This window comes from Scyliorhinus canicula, chromosome 18 (assembly GCF_902713615.1).
Source record: "Scyliorhinus canicula chromosome 18, sScyCan1.1, whole genome shotgun sequence".
Taxonomy (NCBI): domain Eukaryota; kingdom Metazoa; phylum Chordata; class Chondrichthyes; order Carcharhiniformes; family Scyliorhinidae; genus Scyliorhinus; species Scyliorhinus canicula.
This window is the reverse complement of record NC_052163.1, coordinates 17302754-17329307: the sequence shown is the minus strand read 5'-3', so window position 1 is coordinate 17329307 and position 26554 is coordinate 17302754. Positions and strand designations below refer to the sequence as shown.

The following is a 26554-nucleotide window of genomic DNA, read 5'->3' as shown; positions in this document are numbered from 1 at the left end:
CCGCCTTCCCCCCATATCCCTTTAGCCCCAAGAGCTATATCTAACTCCTTCTTAGAAATGACACAATATTTCGGCCTCAACTACTTTTTGTGGTAGGGAATTCCGCAGATTCACTGCTCTTTGGGTGAAGAAATTTCTCCTCACATCAGTCCTAAAAGGTTTACTCCTTATCCTCAAATTATGACCCCTAGTTCTGGACCCCAACCTCCCACCCCACCACCATTAGGAACATTCTTTCTGAATCTTCCCTATCTAATCCTCCTCTAACACAACCTCCTCAAATCCGCATTATAATGGTCATCACTCAATCAACTTTGCCGATCCTCTGAGGATCACTATACATAAATTCAAACTCGCCCAAAACACTGCTGCCTGCAGCCAAAACCACATTAATTCCCAGTTGTCGATCACCACCTCAATTTCAGCATTCTTTATGATATAAACTAGAATTCTCTCCCTCAACTCCACTTGCATTAGTATGCCTTGTCCTTCTTTCAAAAGCATCCCCAAAAAGTAATCTCTTTGTCCATAATCAAGTTACTTCCCCTGACTGTACAACTAATCCTGCGACCTGTTCTTTTGATCAGTTAAATATCATGAACTGTTTAACATATAACTTAACTATGGTATAGCAAGTACTGTATTAATACAAATTGTAAATTCTGGATGAGGTAGGTGTTGCTAATGTCATGATAAAACATTGAAAATGTGTTAGCGGAAAATTGATAAAGACAAAAAATATGTAATACCCGATGCATATGATTATGAACTTAATACTGCTATAGACACCAGTCAAAATTGCGCCTGAATGAATTCACACAGAAGAGACCAGTGGAATGAAGGTGGAGAGAAGATAAGCAATGGAGAGCTGGAATAAGCCATATAGCCCTTCGAGCCTGGTGCATCCTTTAAAAAAATAACGGATGATCATTTTGCCTCACCTCCACCCTATTCCTACATTCTTCAACTCCCCTGGCATCTAAAAATGCTCAACGACTGAGAAGCCACAGCTCTGTGGAATTGGGAGTTCCAAAGATTCACAACTCCCAATTTTAGGAAATTGCTGATCTCAGTCCAAAACTATTGACCCTTCTCCCGGGACTGTGCCCCCCCCCCCCCCCCCCCAGCACCCTGATGGACGGTCGCACGGACCAAAGCAGTGACTGTTCCCAGATGCTGACAGACCCTATTAGCAAATCCAGCCATTTTTGGTGTTTATATTCCAGATTTCCAGCATCTGCAGTATTTTGCTTTTGGCCGCCTCCACTCCAGATTCTCCAGCCCGGGGAAGTAGCCCCTCAGACTGTACTCAGTAGAATAATAAGCTGCAGTAAGGAATGGCAGAGGACTCGGCCTGTGTGAGGGTTTCCCTGCGGTGAAGACACGGGCTGCCGGGCACACACACCTTACTGCGCTTGGCGGTGAGAGGAGCCGCTCTGCCGGCGGCGGACGGTCTGATTCGGCTGCAGTACTCGTACATGTCCCGCACCGAGCTGACCACCTTCTCGGAGCACAGCCTCATGTCGGTGATGGTGTCGGCCGCCTCGATCAGGTCGCGGTACCTCTCGCCCACCATCTGGCGCAGCTCCTCCTTCTTCTGCTCGATCTCCGCGCGGACCCTCCGCTCCACCTGCCGGATCTCCTCGGTGCCGTAGCGCTCGAAGAGGGAGCCGGGGTCCTGGATGTCGCTGATCCGCAGGTTCCTGGCGGACACGGCCATGTCTCCGGCGCCGGGCGAGGGATGGGAGAGGAAGGGGATCGTCAGCTCCGAAAGTGATCCGCAAAGCCAGGCCTCGCACAGCGCAGCCTCCCGACGGAAATAAAGCAACCACCAGAGAATTGGGACTGGAGTAACCGGTAAACAATGGCTGAAGCCGCTGCTATCCCTTCAGCAGCAGCAGCAGCAACACTCTCTCTCTCTCTCTCTCCAAACAGACGTGGCCCTCAGCGATGAGGGAGCATAATGCGCCTGCGCCGAGGAACGGAACCGGGACTGCGCAAGCGCCGAGGAACGGATCCGGGCCTGCGCACGCGCAGTGGTTGGACAGGCGGGACCGCGCATGCGCAGCCTGTCCGGCGGACGCATGCGCACCAGCCGAACTAATCCGGTTGACGCATGCGTATTTGTCGCGGTGTGGTGGCGCCTGCGCTATTCGTTTCCCCCCTTTGGCAGGGCTTGTTGGGGAATGAGGGGGGGCGGGGCAGCTGTCTCTGAGCGGAAGTCCACAGGTGAGTGAGTGAGCGGGCGGTGTGGCAGCTCTCCACCCCTGCTTGTAATGTGAGAGTCAAACCTGGAGCGGCGGCGACGACGACACTGGGCTCGACTCGCTCGGTAAGGGTTTTCAGCTCGATTCCCTGGGTAATAGGTGTTTCCGAGAGGCGAGGATCCCATGTCATGGAGCCCGGCCGGCGTTGCCAGGGCAATGGACCCCCTCCTGCCACCCCCCCCCCCCCCCCCCCCCGGAATCGGCGCTGTGTCTATGGGGAGCAGGGCTACTGCTTCTCTCAGGAAGTTCAGCTGTAAAAAAAATACATCCGTGGTCTCGCCCTGTTCCTCTGTCACTGCAGCAGACCGATCAGGTTAATATTAAAAGGAATATGATGAGGTGGTCTGTAAATACAGGAGAATCTGATTATCAGTCATGATTACACCCACCAGGTACTGCGAATCGATGGCACCTGTTATCATTTGTGACATAGTTTTGCACCGATCTTAACTGTTTGAAATAAACTTTCCCCCATTCTATATACCCTGCAGTCTTTAATGCAACCATGCCCTTCTCTTTCCTTTTGTATTTGAGAAGAGTACAATATTATTCAGTTATTAAAATTTTATGTTGGAAATTGGGGGCTATGTTACGACTAAAATAAGATCTATTTCCTGGAGGAGTGAGTAGTGAACCCTGGGCAAGGATTTTCATTGTGATTCTGTCACAATGTTAGGGGCTGGTTTAGCACAGGGCTAAAGAGCTGGCTTTTAAAGCAGACCAAGGCAGGCCAGCAGCACAGTTCAATTCCCGTACCAGCCTCGCCGAACAGGTGCTGGAATGTGGCGACTTGGGGCTTTTCACAGTAACTTCATTTGAAGCCCACGTGACAATAAGCGATTTTCATTTCATTTCATGATTGGTCCCATAGGTTTGCATTTACTATGTACATTTCTGTATACTTAAGTATGATTTGATGTTTAAGTGTAGCAATATGTGTGGTGCCAATGACTGCTGGCTACCTGATCAATGAGCTAACTTTTTGTTTTGGACTTTGGGTGTCACTGGCAAGACTCAATTTCTTGCCAACCTCTTGTGGCCTGTGAGATGTTGGTGTGCTTTTGTAAGCAAGTAACTACTGAGTTACTTGGCTGCCTTCATATTGTGGTTCGTACTAACTGCCTGAAATGAATCACGATCAATCCCAATCACTCTTTTTCATCTCCACCTCTCTTTTCCCCCATCCCCTGCCCAAATCAGGAGAGATGTGCACCCACTTGTAGAACTTCCCTCCTGAGCCTGAATTCGGCATCGGAGCAAAGTGGGAAACACATCATGACATTGCATAAGTTAACATTTTCATTAAACTGTGGCCCATTTTAATGGCATTGCTGTAAAGGATTGTAATTTAATCTGTGATGCATCTGAGAAAGCTCAAATGTTAATCTTTCTCAAGAAAGCATGTGAGTACATCTAATATGAAATGATGAGAGTTAATAGCCAACCATTCTGACCTCCCTTCAGCCAGCCATGGGGCATACTTAAGTGTCACTTAATAGTTAATTGAGTAACTAATCCGAGCAACATATTGTTGATGGTTGGAATTATTTACAGTAATTTGAACATTATTTCTCTGATTTATGGGAGAGTGTATAGTTTAAAACTATGTTGGTTTCTCCCACATAAAATGCTAATCCAACATCTTGATTCATTAGTCTCCCATAAGACTTTGGGAAGTTACTGATATGAGATACCTGAGGCAAGTTGTACCAAGGTTAATTGCTTTGTTAATTTTATTACCATTTATTGTACACCACTTGAAGTCGTGTTTCTCCAATGAATTATCTTGTAGGATGTACTGTTTGCAAAGATTTGCTGGTGACAATGGAGCTTGTGCATCTGAGCTAAAGTTTAAGAGAAAATCAAACGAAAGCTTCTGAGAAATTGGCTGGTGGCCTACCGGAACAAGGTTAGTTGCTCAAACTTTACCCAACTGTAACTTCAAAGTAAGGAATTGGATCTGTTTGCCAATTTTCTTGCCAAGTTTTCATCATACTTCAACTGTGGTTTACATATAGTGATTAAATCTCCTGGCAACATTGGTCAAAAGGTAATTCACATTAATTTTGGAGGAGGGAGTGGAACCAATATTTTGATATGATTATAATCCATTAATGTTTAACTGATTAGTTTCCAAGCAGAGGAACTTGGGTTGGGGAATGAGATAGCCAAATGGGGAGACTGAAAAAAATCATACTACTTCATATTATACAAAAGAACGTAAGAAATAGGAGCAGGGGTAGGACCTATGGCTCCTTGAGCCTGCTCTGTCTTTCAGTAAGCTCATGGCTTATCTGATCTTGGCTTCAAATCTGACTATCTCAGGCTTGAATGTGTTTAATTACTCATTCTCTAGGTGAAGTATATCAGTCTGATCCTCTATGGGTTTACTTTCGGTACTCTCTCCCTTGGAAAAACTCTTACTGTTTTATATATTTGCTCATCTACTTTCAATCTATTTCTTCCCTCTACAAATTTTTAGTCCTAGTATTGTAGAGTGGCAGTTGTAAGATGTGAAGGAGAATTGGAGAGGCTGAGAACTTAATTTTGGGACACAGTTTGGTAAAGTTTGAGGCCGATGATGTAACCAATAACATTCATTTTATATATGTGTGCAGGGTCAGACTTCAGTTCAAAACTACTGAGTTGCTTTGTTTCTTGTGGAGACTGGGGACAGCGAGAGAGATGCAAATTGTTTACTGACAATAGACCCATTGGCAAATGAGAAGAATGGGTGGAGACAAACATTTTTATTATGTTTAGATAACTTAATTGCACTCAAGTAGCTGGGCAAATGAGAGTCGGTGAATGCTGCTGAAAATTAGAAAGGTTAGGGTGGCACAGTGGTTAGCACTGCTGCCTATGGCGCTGAGGACCTGGGTTCGAATCCCGGCGTTGGGTCACTTCCGTGTGGAGTTTGCACATTCGCCCCATGTCTGTGTGGGCTTCACCCCCACAACACAAAGATGTACAGGGTAGGTGGATTGGCCATGCTAAATTGCTCCTTAATTGGAAAAAAATAATTGGGTACTCTAAAAAAAATTTTAAATAAAAAAATAGAAAATTAGAAAGGTTAGACATAGTCTGATTTGCCAATGGGCCTCACGGTAGCATGGTGGTTAGCATCAATGCTTCACAGCTCCAGGGTCCCAGGTTCGATTCCCGGCTGGGTCATTGTCTGTGTGGAGTCTGCACGTCCTCCCCGTGTGTGCGTGGGTTTCCTCCGGGTGCTCCGGTTTCCTCCCACAGTCCAAAGATGTGCGGGTTAGGTGGATTGGCCATGCTAAATTGCCCGTAGTGTAAGGTTAATGGGGGGATTGTTGGGTTACGGGTATACGGGTTACGTGGGTTTAAGTAGGGTGATCATTGCTCGGCACAACATCGAGGGCCGAAGGGCCTGTTCTGTGCTGTACTGTTCTATGTTCTATGAATAAACAGAATGGTGGAAATTGGAGAATAATGGAAGCCTTTTTATTTGTTCATGGAATGTGAGATTCTGTGGCAAAGCCGGCATTTATTGTCCTTTAGAAGGTTGTGGTGAGCCACTGCTGTAATCCAAGTGGTGTTGGAATGCCCATAGTGCTGGTAGGGAGAGAATTCTTGGATTCCAGGCCACCCCATGACAGTGGGGGAAACTCATTTCCAAGTCACGAAGGTCTGTGACTTGTAGGGAAACTTGCAGCTAATTGTGCTTGCTTGCATCTGATGCCCTTGTTGTTGTCGGTGGTAGAAGTTTGGAAGGTGCTGTTAAAGAAACCCTGGTGAGTTACTGCAGTGCATCTTGTAGTGGTATAACTGCTGTTGGTGTGCTCTGGTAATGGATGAGATCCCGATCAAGCTGAAAGATCAGAACATATTACAAAATCTGCAAATGGTTGAAACCAATCGAGTGATATTGGAATGAACACATTCAGCAAAAACCTATTTGCAGGAAATGTATCTGCTGTGTTCCATGCATGAGGAATGGCTGCTGCCAAGGTTTAGTGGGTCCTTGATAATTCTGATTTACTAACAGACACTTTAAAATAATTTATTGTTGATGAAACCCTTTGTATATTTGAAAGGTTTGACAAAATGATATTTTGCAAAGTCTTATTTACTATTCACCATCCAACCATACCATGGGACCTCTGTTGTTCTTTTTAATTTAACTAAATGTAAGCACTAACAAGCTTGCTTTTCTCTGCAATCAAATGCCAATACAATAAATCCCATGATCCCAAATCTCCAACATTTCAATGGGAAAATAATAGCTTTGAAAAATTATGTCTTCTAGTTTAAGAATCTACACACTGAACTAGACTACCTTTTGAATGCTTAGCCTTTTCCACCATTTTAATGGAGACATTCGTCCCATGGAAGTTCAGATAGCTCTCTGAAGATAGCGAGGAACTTGTGTTGGAATATTATGCAGTAACATGCTCGCAATGACTTTAAGGCTAAGGTTTCATTATGCTTTTTCCCCAAGGTGCTTGTTGTTGATCAGTAATATATACATAATGCAAGTGATTGTGACACCATGAAAAGCTTTTTGTTTCAAGTATGAACTCCCAATTGATTACATAAAATGTCTTTCATTTCCTATATTGTAATCCATAATGTAAGAACAGTGACAACCTGACAACACCTAGAGATTAAATTAGCTGCAATTTCCCATTAGTGGTTGTTGCATAATTGAACCAAGGACTTAACCAGTCCTTAGCTATTTTTCTCTGAATAAGCATGTTTTAGTAAATGTGCTACTTCAATTCTTAATATGCATTTTAAATAAAAAATATTGAGTCTAAATGACATAAACTATAGTGCCTAGTGAACGTAAACCATTAGTTCACTTATATGAACCTCCCAAAGTAAGTTCCTGATCATAGTTGTGGCATAGGGGGAAGCGTAGAGCTCACAACTAAAGCATTTACTTGAAAAAAATCAAACATAAATATAAAGCAAGATTCAGCTGTTGAAGCTGAAATCCCGCTGGAGTACCGAATAATGAGCTCTTTTATTAGTTGCTATGGATAAATGCGGTGTTAGAGAAATCTGTGTCTTATTTGTAGACAGATCTAGTCTGCTAAAGTCGTTTTTTTCTGTAAGCCAATACCCTCTGGCAAACAGCCACATACGGTCATATCTGTAGTTTGCCTGTTTGGATCTCAAGGCAGTGCTTGTCTAAGTTGTATGTGCCTCTGATTCTAAAGCAGTTTTTAAAGTTTTTAGAAACGGTTGTCTTTAGTATTTCATGAACACTTTGCTATTATTCTTGAATACTGTTTTTCCTACATCAGTGTATCTGTTGCCAAGACTAATAGTGCAACCCGAGTCATGACGCATGACTATTGTGCCCTTGCATAACTATATATAGTAATTCATGGAGCATTTCCTTTAATTGTTAATTGAAATCATCATTAAATCATTTTACCCTCAATACATGGGATGTTGAGCCATCGGTTAAATTCTTCTGGGTCTCTAATCCTCCAAGTTATTTTCACTTCTCTACTTAAACTGCAAACAGTTAGATACAGAGCTAAAATCTGATAAGCTCTGCTCATAAAAGAATAGAAACTTGATGTCAGCTGAAAAAGGCCAAGCCTTTTGCAATGTGCTAGGTCTAAACTCTTTGTAATTGCCAGAGAAACACCACTATACAATATTTTGATTAAATCATGAAATAATCGAATAGTATATTTTAAAATTGAACTAGCTGAACATATTTTGGCACTGTCTTCATTAAATTACTGGCTAACAAATAAGATGTAAATTACTCGTGCTGTTCAACAGAATTTTCCTACAATTTGCATGTATAATGGAAACATTTTGAAGTACATTTGGATCTCGTTGTGCTATCACAGGATTATAAAGAATGCATTATGAAATAGCAATAAGCATAGCAAATTTTATCTGAATGGGAATGTTTAAAAATTGTCAAGATCATTTTGTATAGTGGGAGTCAAAGTTAGTCACTGTGGCACTTTTGTTTGCTAGTTCTGATATTGAAATAATAGCACCATACTCATGTTCTTTTGCAATTTTTGTCCTTTTGTTCTTGGGCATTCTCCATCCTCGCTCAGTTCTCCATCAGACCCCAACCGGCAGAGAACATTACAGTTCAATGAAAATTTGAATCTTTCTTGTCCGAACAAGGCAAGACAACACTTTAAATGTTTCCAAATGCAGCCTCGAATGAGACCTGTGTCTTTAACGTCACTTGGAAAAACTTGAGTGAGAAATTAAAGTTATTGCTGGGACTCCACCCCGGTGGAACGTGAGCAGGATTTACGGAGGCATACTGAAGAAGCAGCTGGACAAGTTTAGTTGGTTCTAGCCATCAATTGCAGTTGACGACCTATGCCTCTACACTTGAAAAGTGTTGACAGTAGCATTCTTTATTTAAGGTGTGTCTCTGAATAATTGGGCTTAAGGCACAGCTACCACTGTAGGCAGATGCACAATAAGCATGAAACCAAAGAATGTTGGGTGGCTATAAAATGGTTGTAGAGCTCCAGGAAGTTACAGTGATAGGGAGGGGCAAGGCTTAATACAGATTTCAACACCAGGATGAGATGTTTAAGTTCAAGGCATTGGGGCCCAAGAAGTCAATGTACTAGAATGGTATGAAAAAACTTTCTAAATTTCTTTTCTTCACCAAAAATGAAAATGGATCCAGAGAAGACTTTGCAGATTTATACAAGTAACTAGAAAAAAGCAAAAACAACCATAAGATAGGTACTTGACTAATTTCAGAAATATTTCAAAGACAATTGGACTTCACAAGCAATAGAGATTATCTTGAAGAGTAATATTTTCCGACCAAACCTCCATCAGGTCTCACTGCAAAGTTAGTTTATTTGTTCAGCTGAAATATGAATAAGCAATTTTAATCCTAATAATTATTTTTAAATTGAAATTTAATTTCCCGGACTTCCGGTTGCGGCAATGAGTGAGTTAGCTGCACATTCGGGGGCTCGCACTCCGGCGGGACTTAAGGACCTGGTTACCCGGCATTGCAGGACTGTGGAGCGGTGAAAGGATGGCCACGGAGGTGCGGAGGAGCGGGCAGCGCTGTATGGAACCGCGGGAGAGCAGGAAGCATCGGAAATGGGAGAGGAAGGGACAAAGACAAGGTGCAGGGGAAGCTGACCCGGGACCCTGATGGCGGACCTCGGACCCAGCAATCCAGCAAGCGCTGGAAAACATGCCTCAGGTTATTAAAATCAGCTTTGAGTCGTCGAAGCGGGATAACTTGGACCCACTTCAGAAGGCAGTGGATCAGCTGAACCAGAGGCTGGATGCCCAGGACGAAAAAGTTAAGGAGCTGGGAGAGGCGGAAGGAGCAGGCGGATGCGCAGTCGATTGCGGCACTAGAAGTCGACGGGTTGAAGGAGAGGCAGAGAAGACTGCTGGACAGAGTAGAGGAGTTGGAAAATAGAGCCCGCAGACAAAATCTGAGGATCATCGGCCTCCTGGAGGGGGCTGAGGGAGCTGATGCCACAGAGATTGTGGCGGACCTGTTGATACAGAGTGCAGGCGAGACAAGGGGGTCCCCCCCCCCCCCTGTCCGATGGTGATTAGGTTCCACAGGTTTGTGGAAAAGGAGCGGGTGCTGCGGTGGGCAAAGAGCGCCAAGAGCAGCACGTGGAATAACAGTGTTCTTCGCATCTACCAGGACTTAAGCCAGGAGGTGGCTAGACGGCGAGCAGCCTTTAAACAAGTTAAGGAGGTGTTGTTCAAGAAGCATATGAAGTTTGGTCTGCTCTTCCCGGCCCGTCTTTGGGTTACGCATCAGGGTCAACTCCACTACTTCTCCGAGCCCGAAGAAGCGATGGACTTTGCGAGGGATCAGGGGCTGGTCCCGAAAAGATGTCCCACGGACGTAATCTAGGGTCCGAAAACCACCGTTTGAAGGGACGCCGATTGTGCCTGGACTGGGTGGCCGGTCAGCAATGGGGATTAAAGACGTGGGTTGGGGGCTTTCATTTTATTTATGTTTATGGTTTGTTAGGTTTGTTTCGGGTGGGTGTTGTATGGGTACTGGGGTATTGCGGGGTTATTTTATTAATGCTCGGAAAGGGACGTGGGTTAACACTTTTCTGTGTACGCGGCGGGAACTGTATTGCACCTGGAGCAGCCTCGCGGGGCTGTTTGAGGTTTACATTTTGTTTGACCTTCCCGTGTTAGTGAGATTGCTCCAGTGGGTTGGAGGGGGGGATGGTGTGCTGGGGAGTGGGGTTGAGGTCGGGGTAACAATGGGAATGGGACAAGTGGGTGCCGGAGTGATAAGTCACCGGGCTAGCAGATTGGCTAGTCAAGGGAGTCAGGTTGGGGGGGGGGGGGAGAATACAGCCAATGGATGACAGGGGTGGGGCTACCGGGGGATGAAGCTGGGGGGGGGGGGGGGGGGGGGGGAGGGGAGGTGTTATTCTGCTGACGGGGGGGGGGGGGGGGGGGGGGTGGAGAGATCTGACGTAGGTAATGGAAAGGAGGTCGGGGGTGGAGACGGCCAGGAGGTGAGCCAAGAATGGTGCGGGGCCGGGGGCGGGCCCAAGAAAGGGTATGGCTGACCGGCATGGAGGGGAGGGGGGGGGGTTGTGCCCCCCAACCAAGCTGATCACCTGGCATGTCAGGGGACTAAATGGGCCATTTAAAAGGGCACGTGTGTTCGTGCATTTGCGGGCTCTGAAGGTGGACGTAATTATGTTGCAGGAGACACATCTGAAAGTGTCTGACCAGACTAGGCTAAGGAAGGGCTGGATTAGCCAGGTCTTCCACTCGGACTTGGATTCTAAGTCCAGGGGGGTAGCAATTATGATCAATAAGCGGGTTCAATTTGAGGCGGAAGGCGTAGTCGCAGACGGGGGGGGCAGATTCCTGATGGTAAGGGGCAAACTGGAGGGGAGAAGAGTGGTGCTGGTGAACATATATGCTCCGAACTGGGACGACGTGGACTTTATCAAAAGAGTGCTGCAGAAGATCCCGGACCTAGACTCACGTAGGTTGATAATTGGGGGGGGGGGGGGGGGGGGGATTTTAATATGGTCCTTGACCTGGGGCTGGACCGGTCGTGTCCCAGAACGGGTAGGCTCCAGCAATGGCAAGGTAGCTGAAAGGGTTCATGGAGCAAATGGGGGCAGTGGACCCATGGAGAGCCAGACAGCCGACGGGAAGGGGCTACTCGATTTACTCACATGTTCATAAAGTATACTCTAGGATTGATTTATTTATCTTGAGCAGGGACTGTGTAGGGGAGGTAAAGAATACGGAACATTCGGCAATCACTATCTCGGACCATGCCCCTCGGGGGGGGGGGGGGGGGATTACCAACGCCCACAATGGAGGTTAGACGTAGGATTGTTGTCTGGGGAGGGGATATGTGTGAGACTTCAGAAGTGTATGTAAAACTACTTGCAGGTGAAAGATGCGGGGGAGGTTTCAGCAGCAACCCTGTGGGAGGCGCTGAAGGCAGTAGTGAGGGGGGAAGCTGATCTCAATCCGGGCTCACAGGGTCAGGGCGGACAGAGCAGAAATGCACAGATTGGTTAGGGAAATGTATCGGATAGACGAGGAGCATGCGGGGTCCCCGGGGGAGGACCTACTCAAGGAGAGACGGAGATTACAGGCGGAATTGGGGGTGCTATCCACGAGTAGGGCCGTGGAACAACTTAGGAAGGCGAGGACAGTGGTGTTTGAGCATGGGAAGAAGGCCAGCAGATTGCTAGCGCAGCAACTCAGGAAGAGGGAGGCGGCCAGGGAAATAAATAGAGTGATTGATGGGGAGGGGAGCAGAGTGGAGGACCCGGCAGCACTGAATAAGGTATTCTGGGACTTCTATAGTAGGCTGTATACTTCAGAAGAGCCGGAGGAGATGAAAAGGTTCCTGGACGGGCTAACATTCCCAAAAGTAGGCGGGGGACTAGTAGACGGGCTGGGGGGGGCCCGATTAGAGTGGAGGAGGTATTGGGGGGCCCAAAGGCCATGCAGTCGGGGAAAGCCCCGGGGCCAGATGGATACCCAGTAGAGTTTTACAAGAAGTTCTCGGAGTTAGTGGGACCGGTCTTGACTAGGGTTTTTAATGAGGCATGGGACAGAGGGACCCTGCCGCCGACGATGTCACAAGCCACCATCTCGCTGATACTGAAGCGGGACAAGGACCCGGAATCCTGTGGGTCATACAGGCCAATCTCCCTGATCAATGTGGATGCCAAGCTCCTGGCAAAGGTCCTGGCGATTAGAATTGAGGACAGCATACCGGAGGTGATTGGGGACGATCAGACAGAGTTTGTGAAAGGCAGGCAGCTGACAGCTAACTTGAGAAGATTGCTTAATGTGATCATGATGCCCCCGACGTGCAAGAAGGTGGAGGTAGTGGTGGCAATGGACGCTGAGAAGGCCTTTGATCGGGTGGGGTGGGAGGTGCTCGGACGATTTGGGTTCGGGGAGGGACTGGTGAATTGGGTCAGACTTGTACCAGGCCTCAAAAGCTAGTGTTAGGACGAACAGGGTAGTGTCAGATTATTTCAGACTACATCACGGGACCAGACAGGGATGCCCACTCTCCCCGTTGCTGTTTGCGCTGGCCATAGAGCCGTTGGCGATTGCGTTGAGAGCTGCAAATGCATGGAAGGGAATGACCAGGGGCGGGGTGAACATAGGGTCTCTCTATGCGGACGATCTGCTCCTGTATGTGTCGGACCCACTGGCAGGGATGGAAAATATACTGGAAACACTGAGGAAGTTCGGCAGGTTTTCAGGGTACAAATTAAATATGGCCAAGAGTGAGATGTTTGTGGTGCAGGCAAGGGGCCAAGAGAATAGACTGAAGGAGCTGCCATTTAGGCTGGTTGAGGAAAGTTTCCAGTACTTGGGGATACAGGTGGCACGAGACTGGGGCAGGTGCACAAGTTAAATTTGACCAGGGTGGTGGAACAAATGAAGAGGGAGTTTCGGAGATGGGATGCACTCCCGCTGTCACTGGCGGGGCGGGTGCAGACTGTAAAGATGACAATCCTCCCTAGATTCCTGTTCATCTTCCATTGCCTCCCAATCTTTATCCCACAGTCCTTCTTCAAAAGGACTGGCAAAATCATCATGAGCTTTGTCTGGGCGGGTAAATCCCCACGGGTGAAGAAGGCGATGCTTAAAAGGAGCCGCAGCGAGGGAGGGCTGGCATTGCCGAGTCTGATCAACTACTGGGCGGCTAACATAGCCATGATAAGGAAGTGGATGGTGGGTACGGGGTCTATCTGGGAGTGGGTGGAGGCGGCTTCGTGCAGGGGCACCAGGTCACGGCTCCCCTACCGCTGTCGCCGGCCAGGTGCTCCACCAGCCCGGTAGTGGGGGCGGCCCTGCGGATATGGGGCCAGTGGAGGAGGCATGTAGGGGAGGTGGGTGCATCTGTCTGGGCTCCAATATGTGATAACCATCGATTTGCCCCGAGGAACATGGATGAGAGGTTTCGAACATGGCGGCGGGCGGGGGTGAGGAGGGTGGGCGATATGTTCCTGGAGGGGTGCTTTGCGAGTTTGAGGGGCTTGGAGGAGAAATTTGGGCTGGTAAGGGGAAATTACTTCAGGTACTTACAGATGCGGGACTTTGTCCGCAGACAGGTCCCATCCTTCCCACGCCTCCCGCCAATAGGGATCCAAGACAGAATAGTCTCTGGAGGAGAGGGTAGAGTCTCAGATATTTATACGGTGCTCATGAAGGGGGAAGAGTCCCAGACGGAGGAACTGAAACTCAAATGGGAGGAGGAGCTTGGCGGGGAGATGGAGGACGGGCTGTGGGCAGAAGCCCTGAGTAGGGTAAACTCGACCGCAACATGTGTCAGGCTCGGCCTGATTCAATTTAAGGTCATTCACCGGGCCCACATGATGGTAGCTCGGATGAGCAAATTCTTTGGGATAGTGGATAAGTGCGCGAGATGCGGGGGAGGACCAGCAAACCACCTTCACATGTTTGGGCATGTCCTAAGCTTAGGGGGTACTGGGAGGGATTTGCGGGGATCATGTCCCGGGTGCTAAAAACAAGGATGGTGATGGGTCCAGGGGTGGCACATTTTGGGGTTTCGGAAGACCCGGGAGTCCAGGGTGAGAAAGAGGCCGATGTTCTGGCCTTTGCTTCCCTGATAGCCCGGCGACGAATAATGCTGGCATGGAGGGACTCAAAACCCCCGAAGACCGAGATATGGCTTTCGGACATGTCAAGTTTTCTGGGTATGGAAAAAATTAAGTTCGCCTTGAGGGGATCTGTACTGGGGTTCGCCTGAAGGTGGCAACCATTCATCGACTTCTTCACGGGAGAGTGAACGTCAGCATGGGGGGGGGGAGATTAGAGTAGAGTAGGAGGGATAAATAGGCGGGTAATGTCAATGGCAGAGGAGCGGGCTTGTGCAGTATGGTCCGATTGAAGTATTGATTTTACGTTGATGTTTGCACATTTTTGCCTTTTTTGTATTTTTGTTGTTATCTGTAACTGTTTACAATGCTGAAAAATACCTCAATAAAATTGTTTGATTTAAAAAAAAAAAGAAATTTAATTTCCCCAAGGCTCTGCGTTTGACTGAGCTATTCAACTTTAATTGGTTATTTCCACAAGTTTTGTGAATTTGCAAACTCCCAAGCATCTGTGCCATTAAAACACCAAAAATCATTTACTTGTGTGTTAGAAATGGTAAGGAGATGTTTTTGTGATTGAGAGTACTTTTTTTCAACAAAGAATTCTACATTTGTACCTCAAAGTTACAGAAATATACCTTTGGATCTCTATTAAATCTACATTAAGCTGCTTATATCTGAACACTGAAAGAAGACAAAATAACAGAACTGGGGGGCCATTGGACAAGATTTATAAATGTGATGGGAACATCTTTAGCTCACAAGGCTAAATCGCTAGCTTTTAAAGCAGACCAAGCAGGCCAGCAGCACGGTTCGATTCCCGTACCAGCCTCCCTGGACAGAAGCCAGAATGTGGCGACTAGGGGCTTTTCACAGTAACTTCATTGAAGCCTACTCGTGACAATAAGCGATTTTCACTTTCACTTTAAAGCAGGGTTTTTCAAACTCACGGTCGTGACCTGTGGGTGGGTCGCAGACGTGTGTCTGGAGGGTCGCGGAGCGATCTGTTGTGTTGTTCCTGGTCGTATGACGAAGTCTCCCAACAGCCGCGACCGGCTTTAAAAATTCCGGCCACGGGCAGTCTCCCAAGTAAGAGGGAAGCCAGGGCAGGTTTATCAAGAGGACTACTGATCAAACGAGATCAGTCAATACGGCTGATACATGTCAACACTGGAAGAAACCTACACAGTCATCACTTTGTGTCGCCACTTTCTGGAAACCAGGAAGTAAATGCTTTCGGTGAGAATGGAGAAGGAGATGACTTGGATGTTTGGATAGTGGAACCAGTAAGAAATATTTTGACATTGTATGTGTTTGACAAGTCACTTAATCTTGTCTACTTCTTCTCGGGGCGGGTGGATAGAATGGAGCAGTGGTGCAGTATAGAGGCCAGCGATAGGTGGAGATTGACAAAGATGTCGTGGACAAAAAGACAAAGGGAGTGTGAGCAATCAAGTTTGACATTATCTGGGACCCAATAATGTGGGATTCCAGGATCTTGGTTCTATGATTTTTCGAAGGTTAAATGCAAATTGGTGAGTGTGAATTGAAATAAGTGGATTTAAGGAGGTGTTTTGTCAATATTTTAGTCAAAAGCAAATGCCACACCTCTGATTATACAACGCTTCACATGCAGCACAAGTAGATAACAATCTAAAATCAACAAATTTAGATTAAATAAGCATGATCCTAAATGGGTAACAAAGAAATCAGAAATGAAATAGTGGTAAAATGACCTTGACAAATCCTGAAGTGAAAAATGGTAAGGCACTCACTGTGATTAGTGTAGGATTATGTAGAAACAAGTTAAAAGGTTGATCAGAGGAGGAACTAGGACACTGAAAAAACACATCTTGTAAATGCAAAATAGATGAGTAAAATGTTCTCCAGTATGACAAGTAAGAATAGAAGTGAAAATACCAGAAGATGCAAATATGTGCTAAGTATGTACAATAAGCAAATATAATAAGTAGGTGATGAATATTCTGAATGATTACTTTCTCAAAGCATTCATTGGAAAAGTTATAAATAACAACATAAAAAATATACATATATATAGTATATTTCCCCAGGTTTACATGATATTTAACATAAAATACTGAGACTCAAAGGAGATTTACTAAATGCTGGCCATCACTATAATACAGTAAATGAACACTGGAGAAATAACGATAGATTGTAATCAGCTAGCATGGGGGTACAGGACAAACTCCTGTCCGAGGAGGAAATAGGAGAGGGCAAGGTGTCAGATATATATGGGAAGTTGTTGAAGGGAGGGTGTGTTCCAGTGGAACACGTTAGGCGTAAAGTCCAAAGATGTGGAGGTTAGGTGTATTTACCTTGCTAAATTGCCTCTTAGGGTGGGGTTGCAGGAATAGGGCGGGGGATTGAGCCTTGGTAATGTGTTCTTTCGAAGGGCTAAATGGCCTCCTTCTGCACTGTATGATGATCAGCACTGCACTATGATGGCCAAATTTAAAAAGAGTGATGAAACAAATGCAGGCATCCAAACATTTAGTCTTCTATTCCATGCAAAATGATTGAATCATTTGGGAGTAAATTTGAGGATAACCGGTGCAATGTTGAGGATTATCTGTGCAGCAACCTAATAAACAACAGGTCCTATCTTCTTGATTTCCTTTGAGAAAATAACCCAAGTTGCCTGTGCTAAACCATATATGTCTAATAAAACCTCTTAAAATAATTTGATAATTTTTCATGTGTATATATTTGGAGCTAAAGTTCAGGGCAAGACTTGGTTGTGGATAAGATACTGGTGAAAAATAGTAAGAATTGACCAGTGGGCTAATGTCAAGGTGGGGTTAGAGGGGAGTACACAGTGGGAGATCCAGAGCTCAGTGTTGCTACTGCTGCCTTTCAAACTTTACACAGCACCGTGGATTAGATTCTGAAATTCAATGCAAACTTTTCAAACAGCACAAGTGAAATATTCACTTTTAGTTTTGATAGAACAGGAGAAGATATAGGGTGCGATTCAACTAAATGGGAACAAAGCCCAATGAGGAGCACTTTTAACCGCGTGTTTCTTGGTGCTCGCAGCGCCAAGAAACACCTGGCTGTATAGCGCCACTCGCATTAAATAAGGGGTCTCGGGGGAACGCAAGGTTGCACGTAGCCCCGTTAGCTACACTGAGGAGCTCCGCTCCCTGCAACCCCTCAGAAAAACGAGAGATTGGGACGCCATTTTTAAATGACGCGCAATCTCCGAGGGCGACGACGTGATCACCGTTTCTCCCCCCCAACATCTGCGCAGGGCACCCCGTCTCGATCGCTGGTGCACAAAAAATGGCAGCTTGTCACCTTGGCAGTTCCAACCTGGCAGTGCCCCTGGCAGCATCACCTTGGCAGTGCCTGGATGGCACCAACAGTGCCAGGGTACCACCCTGCCCAAAGGGAATGCACCTAGCACCTCCGATCCCCAAGGGAGGCGCCCACGAGTGTCATTCCGTCTGGTCTCCTTTTGTGGGGACCAACGCTGAATGGCGCTGGCCCAAGGTCTCTGAGGCAAATGGGATAGATACCAATGACTCAGTTACCTCTGTAAACTGCATATTAAAGTGAGACTAGCTCTCGCACTCTAATTTGCAAATTTGCTAAAATGTGATCCCACCCACAATGGGGAATTTACATCGCAACGTCTCACGAGATCGCATTAGATCTCACGAGACTTTGCGAGCCGGGTAGATCCCGGGAATGGGGTCTCCCGGCTTTCATAGGCCATGCTGCGCCACGGCGAGCTGCTCTTCGGGCATAGCGTGGCCATTAGACCGTGCCCACAAGGTGAGCAGGAAAGAGCATGTTAAGCAATTTTTGTTAATCAAAAATGATTTTGTGGAAGGTTAAAATTACACCAAGAAAGTTATGTTTTGCATTTGAGTATATTGGTATTATGTTAGGCTTTGCTTCAGTGTCAACTAATGTTTAAAGCCCTTTAGGATGTTTCAAATTACCTGAGTGTAGTTGTTGCTCCGTTTTATTATAAACTTGCTCTCTGGTAAAAATTTGCATTTTGTGGCGTACAGTCGTGCCAATGGTTGTAAAAGTAACTTATTTGCATTGAGCCACAATAGTTATCAAAGCAATATCTTCTGATTTGTCTGAATACCATAATTGTGCTGAAATTACATACAATTATCACTTTTTATAACCATCCTGCACATATGCTTCACGTTTTTTGATTGTCAATCCGTAAGCTATGAAGAAATTTTTCTTAATCTTGTTTTTCTTTTACAGGTTTTTGCTTCTGCTGCAGCTTCATGTCTGTACACCTATATGATTTATCCAATGGAAATGATTCTATGAGCTCCCTTCACATATCTATTGGTGGTCTTCCTGTTATAGCTTCCATGACAAAAACAAGAGATTCACGTTTTCACCTGAAATGGAAGACTATACTCATAGCTGCTATAGTTCTCTTCATACTATACATGCTATATTTTCACAAGAGTTCCCCAAATAGCCCACATCTGCGAAATGTCCACAACTGGCAGATTGATAATTTTCCAAGGGACAGATACAATGACACTTACCCTCTTTCGCCCCCACAGAAGACTCTGGAAGGTATCCAATACCGTATTGGGCTGATTGCTGACCTGGACACTAACTCAAAGAATGAACTCAACAGTGACACTTGGTTTAGTTACTTAAAGAAAGGCTACTTGATATTATCAAACAGTGGTGACAAAGTGACTCTTAAATGGGACAAAAATGTGTCAATTCTCAAAACGCATTTGTCAGAAAAGGGACGTGGCATGGAATTGTCAGAACTCATAGCATTTAATGGAAAGCTTTACACTGTGGATGATAGGACAGGAGTGGTATATGATATTGATGGCGATAAGGCAGTCCCTTGGGTAATTCTCTCAGATGGAGATGGAACTGTTGAGAAAGGTACCATAATAACTTATTTTATTCTTCTTTTGCATAACCGATTTTATTCTTCTTTTGCACAAGCAATTTCTACTAGCCTTGTGGAATATTGTCGTCTGTCAATCACCATAAATTTAGCATCCTGAGCATGGAATCTTTACAAACCTCTTAAGAGATGAGGGTAGAGAGACAGGTGGAAGATTTACTGAATGTCTCTTCTTCAGAAAGAGCTTATTGCTGTACTGTATAATTACTTTAACTTATTATATCTAGTAGTAAATTATTGGATTATTAAACACATTTTGTTATTCTGTTAAACTAAAATTGTTATTTTTATGCATGATAGTGACAGTAACATTTTTTTGACCCTCTTACAGGATGGGGAAGTGATCTGCACAATCCATTGTCAATATAACTACGGTAGCTCTTCGGTTTAGAATTTTGCCCTGAGTGTGTGATTGCTTTTTTTTTCCAATCACACTTCTGTGGCCCCAAAACCACTTCTCCAATAGATTGAAATTCTATATCTACCAAATAGGCTAATCTATACAAAATAAGTTTTCTAATAAAATTAAAATACTGTGGAGAAAGGACTACTGGGGATTTATTCCATGTAGTTACATGGGAAACTTTTAAGATCTATTATTTGAGGCAGTTCATTATAAACACTGAACCAAAGTTTCACTGTTGTAACTGTTTACCATAGAATTTACAGTGCAGAAGGAGGCCATTCAGCCCATCAAGTCTGCACCGGCCCTTGGAAAGGGCACCCTACCTAAGCCCGCACCTCCACGTTATCCCGTAACCCCACCTAACTTCTTTTTTGGACACGGAGGGCAATTTAGCATGGTCAATCCACCTAACCTGCACATCTTTGGACTGTGGGAGGAAACCAGAGCACCTGGAGGAAACCCATTCAGACACAGGGAGAACGTTCAGACTTCGCATAGTCAGTGACCCAAGTGAGAATTGAACCTGGGACCCTGGCGCTGTGAAACAACAGTGCTATCCACTGTGCTACCATGCTGCCACGGTATTTTGATTTATTTGATTTGATTTATTGACACGTTTACCGAGGTACAGTGAAAAGTATTGCTCTGCATCCAGTCCAGGCAGATCACTCCACAATGAAAAATACACAATGTATATACATAAACTTAAGACATTCAGTAAAACATGTAGGAAGAGGATCTGATAGTATTGTAGGAGCAGTGGTTAGAACCCATAGCACCGCAGCACTCCAAAGTACCAGATAAATAACATGAGTATATCCTCAGGATAGGAATACCATCCCTCATTATTTGATATATTTTGAGTTATATGCCATTTTGTCTTAATTCAGAACATTATTTGTGGAATACCTTTGCTATAACCTTAATTTGTCCTGCTATTTCTTAAGGTTTCAAAGCTGAATGGTTGGCGGTAAAAGATGAGCACCTTTATGTGGGTGGACTTGGTAAGGAATGGACTACAACCACAGGGGAAGTAGTAAATGAAAATCCAGAGTGGGTGAAAGTTATTGGCTACAAAGGTGATGTAAATCATGAAAATTGGGTGTCTCACTACAATGCACTCCGCACAGCTGCTGGAATCAAAGCCCCAGGTAAACAAGGTTTGGAGAGGGGATGGTGCTTTGGTGTTATATGTATATGGAGAAAACTTGCATTATACATTAATATCAGAATCACTCCGGTGAATGTTCCAGTGCAGCTTTTAGTGATCCTGATCATCCTCACTGTGATTGTGATCCTTTCCTTCCTTTCACCTGCAGTTCTTTCATTTGTTTCCACCACTCTTTCTCCCCACCCCCATGGATTTGTCTTTTAAAAAAAAACCTGCCAGAATTTTCTTCAGCCCCATGCTTAAAACACTTTAGCTTCCTCTGGAATTTAGTGCTAACCTGAACAAAAACAAGACAAAGACTTTATTCCTGAGAAACAAATTTTGAAATCTGATGGTTTGGTGCACATGGTTTCTTATTGCAAAAACACCTTATTTGCATCTCATCTCTTTTGTAATATTGTCAGACTTAAATTTGTAACAGGAGGGTAAAATGTCCACCGCAACCCTCAAAAGATCATGGGCGGGATTCTCCGTTGGCTGATGCAGAAATCAGGACTCTCGATTGGGCGGAAATTAGGTTCCGACGGCAAATTCACAGTAAACACCGTTTGCATATCATTTGCGGGCCTGATCAGGTATTCCCCGGGGCCTCTGCCATTCTCCGCCTCCGATGTGCCCAGTTCCTGACAGCGCAGTTCGTGGCTGCTGAGGAAGAGAGAGAGGGGGTACGGAAGTGTCCAACATCGCCATGTTTTCCTGACAGTTGTGCCACTGGCCGGGGGCTTCTGCCAGAGCCGGGGGGAGTAGCGGGAGGTGGCCAGAGCTGGGCTGTGGGGTCGGGGTGGACAGGCACCGAACACCACTGTCGCAGCCGGAAAGGCAGCCATGCGGCTGTGCACACCGCTGACAGCCCACTGTGAACTTAGGGCCACGCGTCGTGTAGGTGCCTTCTGGCCCCAGCCGACCCATCAACTGTATGGGCACGATCCAGCGCAATCAACACCATCTTGTCGGCTGGGATGAGAGTGTGTGGGGATTGTAATGTGTATATGCGGCCGCAGCTTGTCAGCCTCCCGAGTGTCAATCACGAACCCGGCGAATCCTGCACTGTTTTTCATTGACATCGATTGTGTTCCACGTGGCGCCCGTGCTATCCCCTCCACAGTCGCTAAGTCGATCCAGTTGTGGCACCAGTTTTGCTGTTGTGAAAGTCCACGTATCCTGCCCCGGCATTAACACTTGGTCTCAGGAACAGAGAATCCAGCCCCATAACTTTCTTCCATAGATCTCTTGCATACGATACTGTCAAGGCCAGTGGTTTCCATCGTAGCTATTTATTTATTTAGTTTGGTGCTAAAATATTAGTCAATCTTATTACCTAAGCAATGTATTACCTTGTTCACATTGTGCTATAAAAAATAGATTATGCTTATTGTTAAACTATAGCCTACACTGGAATTTTCTTTATCAAGCGAAAACCTTTTAGGACATTGGCATTGCTGGCTACATACATTTTGATTGCTAACTGTCTTGGCTTTACTTCTTTGTACTGGATTTTTATTTATATTTATATTTTAATGTAAGGACCAGGAACTGGTTAACAGAGTTAATAGAACTGGATAAACAGTTGGCAATTACACCAATCAGTTAATTGTGAATCAGTTTGGAAATACATCAGTTAACCGGATAACCAAAAACATAAATTTTTACTGATTATGGCATAACTATTAAGGCTTTGAAAGAAGGGTTTAAGAACATCCAAATAATGCTGGTGGTGATCATTGGGTTTCATTTGGAAAGACACCATTTTGAATGCCTTCAATTTCTAACCATGGTGTGCCTTGAAAATTGAAGGGTCTGCTACAGGAACAGCTATCGATTATCTGCCTAATTTTAATTTAATATATCAAAATTATGTGGTTTTAGACTGCGTCAGTCGGGTCAGTGATACCAATGTTAACCTATTACCCGATGCTGCCTTTGTCACCAGCAGTTCCTGTCATTCAGGTTTAAGTCTGTTTGTTGGAATTCTAATATAATTTAGTTAATAGAATCATAGAATTTACAGTGCAGAAGGAGGCCATTCGGCCCATCGAGTCTGCACCGGCCCTTGGAAAGAGCACCCTACTTAAGCCCACGCTTCCACCCCATCCCCATAACCCACCAACCCCACCTAACCTTTTTGGACACTAAGGGCAATTTATCATGGCCAATCCACCTAACCTGCACATGTGGGAGGAAACCCACGCAGACACAGGAGAACGTGCAGCCTCCGCACAGACAATGGCCCAAGCCAGGAATCGAACCTGGGGCCCTGGAGCTATGAAACAACTGTGCTAACCACTGTGCTACCATGCTGCCCTTGTTTTCACCTTGCCATTTTCTAATTTTGGTCATCCGTTCTCGAAGGTTTTATTGTGTGTTTGTAGTACCAACATATGTTGAAGTCAGGAGGCCATTTTTTTTTTTTAAAGCTGCAGTTTATACTATGCTGTCCAAATGCAGTTTTCCTCGGGGGCTGGTTTAGCACAGGGCTAAATCTCTGGCTTTTAAAGCGGACCAAGGCAGGCCAGCAGCACTTGTTCAATTCCCGTACCAGCCTTCCTGAACTGGCGCCGGAATGTGGCGACTAGGGGCTTTTCACAGTAACTTCATTTGAAGCCTACTTGTAACAATAAGCAATTTTCATTTAGTTCATTCATTTCATTCATTTAGTTGTTAAGTGCAACTTGGAAAGATATTTTACAGCAAGCTTAAAGACTAGGATTCGGTGTAATTGAGTCTTCATAATATGAAGTGCCTTATCTGAAAACTAAGCATTTTCATTCCCCACAACGTAGGATACCTCATTCATGAATCTGCAGCCTGGAGTGATCGACTACAGCGCTGGTTCTTCCTGCCACGGCGAGCGAGCAGTGAACGTTATAATGAGAAAGATGACGAGCAGAAGGGAACAAACCTCATTATTAAATGTACTCAAGATTTTAAGGAGATCTTGGTGAGCAAGATTGGAGTGGTTAATCCTACTCATGGATTCTCTTCCTTTAAGTTCATTCCAGATACGGACGATCAAATTATCGTGTCGCTGAAATCTGAGGAAGATAATGGGAAAATTGCGACTTATATTATGGCTTTTACTTTAGATGGACGCTTCCTTTTAGAGGAAACAAAAGTGGGGGATATAAAATATGAAGGAATAGAATTTATATAAGACGTTTCTGGTCAAAAATGCACAGATCTGAATTCAAGTACTACTTTTTCCAAGAATATTGAGACGGCAGTTGCCTGTCTTGGTATCATCTGTTAAAATTGTTCTTGGTCACCATTAATCTGAAGTAGTGTTCTTTTGGAATACCCCTCCATGGTTAATTGTAAGAAACTGAATACAAGGTATTGCAAGATTCTCACTTTTCTCATTCCTTCAAACCTCAATCAAGCAATTAATTTTGCTGGAATTGTTTTTTTTTTCTGGGGATGTTGCCTCATGCTCATGTGGTGTAAAGTTTACAACCAGTCCAAAACGAATTGCATGCCTTTTTCTTTAATATCGGTTTAGTTTGTGAACTTATTGACTTTGCACTTCCTGAATTTGCATAGTTTAAGACTAGAAAGTATCGTAAGCTAGTCATCTCATAAGGCTTGCATACTGAAGTAAATACCAGGGTAGAATTTGGCCAGCGTCACTGACTTTTTAAAAAGATGTCCCAAACTCAAATGGCACAAGTGATCTTTAAGAAGCAATTAATTAATTATTCAATGCCATGTGGGGAACAGGAAAATGTTAATTTTACTCGTGTGGAGTTTTTGCGAGGTTGCACTAGTTTTTCCAGCACGATCCACCCAAAGTTGGTTGAATTTCAAGCATAAGTTACATACAGCTTTCATGAACTTTTATCACTTACTTACAACTAATCATGCTAAAAGCCATCCCTGGCCACAAACCCTAGATCAAATTAATCACAGTGGTAAGTCGCTTGTTAATTTATGCTCATTTTAGGCACTATGAGCAGACTCTTTAAGACAGATTTTGCACTCATCTACATCTTTAATTTGGCTAAGAAATGTACTAGGATACACCAATGAAAGTGGGAAATCGATCTGAATGGGTTTTTTAAAATCCTTTTTAGGTGAGAGGCTGAATGGCCTACTCCTATTTCTCATGATCTTATTAAAAATAGGGGTTGCTTACAGAGGGTGGACCAGAAATCTTAATAAAAATGCTATTTTGTGCTGTATACATTTTTAGGCATCAAGAAAACTGAACTAGATTGCCATATATATTGTAGGGTCTTTTTTAATCGAAGGAGAAACAGTAAACAATTGCATTCTAAAATGCTGCCCAACTTTGCCGATTTATGGAAGATTTTCCATTTGTGATTATGCAGCGAAGGAAGTGGAAACAGGAATTTAAATTCACTTTGGAAATGTAATGTAATTTTAAGTGCAGTTTGCACCCAGATTGTCGATTGCACCCAAAGGGTAAACTGTATCCTCAGAATTCTCTTCACCATTTATCTTTTGGGGAAATGGTAGCACCATGTAGCAGAAAAGGGCACATGAAGACTAATTTTGTTTCTTATCCTGTTTTCAAGTTGCCGGTTGCTTTTAGTGCTTAAATAGAGGTGGAGGAGGAACATGTACTAAAGATAATAAAATAAACACATTCCATTTAATCACTGTGCCTGATTTGGAGAAAATGCAACAAATATGTCAGTCTAGCAAAGCCCCAGTTAGCAATGTGGTGGAGATTTCCTGAGGTACACTCACTCAATACAATTACATCACCCATGTATGTAAGCAATACTTCTTACAATTATATATTTTATTTAAATACACCCTCAACAGAATTGCGAGGTTCCAACATTTAAAACCCTGGCTGTTGTCATCCACTTAAACTGGAAACTGACAAAGGAATGTCAATTATTTTATTACTGTGAGTTCCGTCATTCAGAAATTAGGTTAAGCTGTTGGAGTTTTTGGTCTATTTTAAGTAATTACACCAGGTACCTGTTCTGCAATACAATAATTCTGTTAATTAGGAACAAAATTGAATACACCTTAAATCGGAAAGAAAGACTGGTAAATTGTCATCTTTGACCTTGTGTTCTGTATGTTTTGATATTTGCTTTCTGAGTTTTCATTTTGTGATCTGCATAATGGTAATTGTTTTATGACGTTGTCTATTCTGCCCTTTAACCATAGCCCTACGTAGTTTCTTTCATGTGTAAATATATCTAATTCCCTTTTGAAGGCTATTGACTCTGTTTCAGACAGTACATTCCAGATCATAACTTGCTACATACCTCCTTTGTCAGTTGTATCTTGATTACTGACCGGTGAAATGGTTCTTCTTACTTACTCAAAAGACTGATAGTTTTGTACATCTATTAAAGCTCTCTTTAACTTAAGAAAAATGTCACAGATGCTGTAAATCTGAAATTAAAATTCTAAAATAAATGTATCTTAACCTTCTCTGCCCTAATGAGAAGAATCCCAGATTTTCTCATCATCAGAAGCTGGAACTCTAGCATGACGTACTGTAATGAGCACAGTGATTTCATCATTATGGTACTAGACTAGCTGCCCAGATCTATAACCTGCATTGAACCTTGCTTGCAATTTCAAGATACAAATGGAGGGAGATTAATCCATATTTGATGTGCCCATTTATTACAAGTGGTTGGCAGCCCTTGCAGGGGTTGCTGAAAGTTGCTCACAAAACATCCCAGAAAA

At 44.3% G+C, this 26554-nt stretch overlaps 2 protein-coding genes across 5 annotated transcripts in view; one reads left to right on the top strand and one right to left on the bottom strand.

Moving 5' to 3' along the window:
* Positions 1 to 1750, bottom strand: part of cog1 (component of oligomeric golgi complex 1) — a 49415-nt gene extending 47665 nt beyond the window's left edge. For both annotated transcript variants that reach the window (XM_038777328.1, XM_038777327.1), the window contains exon 1: positions 1406 to 1750. In XM_038777328.1, coding sequence (XP_038633256.1) covers positions 1406 to 1720 — 315 coding nt within the window. In that variant the 5' untranslated portion in view covers positions 1721 to 1750. The remainder of the gene's footprint in view (positions 1 to 1405) is intronic.
* Positions 1740 to 26554, top strand: cant1a (calcium activated nucleotidase 1a). 3 transcript variants are annotated; one of them, XM_038777330.1, is made up of 5 exons: positions 1740 to 1857; positions 4060 to 4176; positions 18623 to 19279; positions 20658 to 20861; positions 23662 to 26554. In XM_038777330.1, exons 3-5 carry the CDS (start codon positions 18646 to 18648, stop codon positions 24030 to 24032), a joined length of 1209 nt encoding a protein of 402 aa, XP_038633258.1. In that variant the 5' UTR covers positions 1740 to 1857; positions 4060 to 4176; positions 18623 to 18645; the 3' UTR covers positions 24033 to 26554. The 3 variants fall into 3 exon arrangements, with proteins under 3 accessions (XP_038633258.1, XP_038633259.1, XP_038633257.1); XM_038777331.1 differs by lacking the exon at positions 1740 to 1857 and adding an exon at positions 2155 to 2229; XM_038777329.1 differs by lacking the exon at positions 1740 to 1857 and adding an exon at positions 2179 to 2332.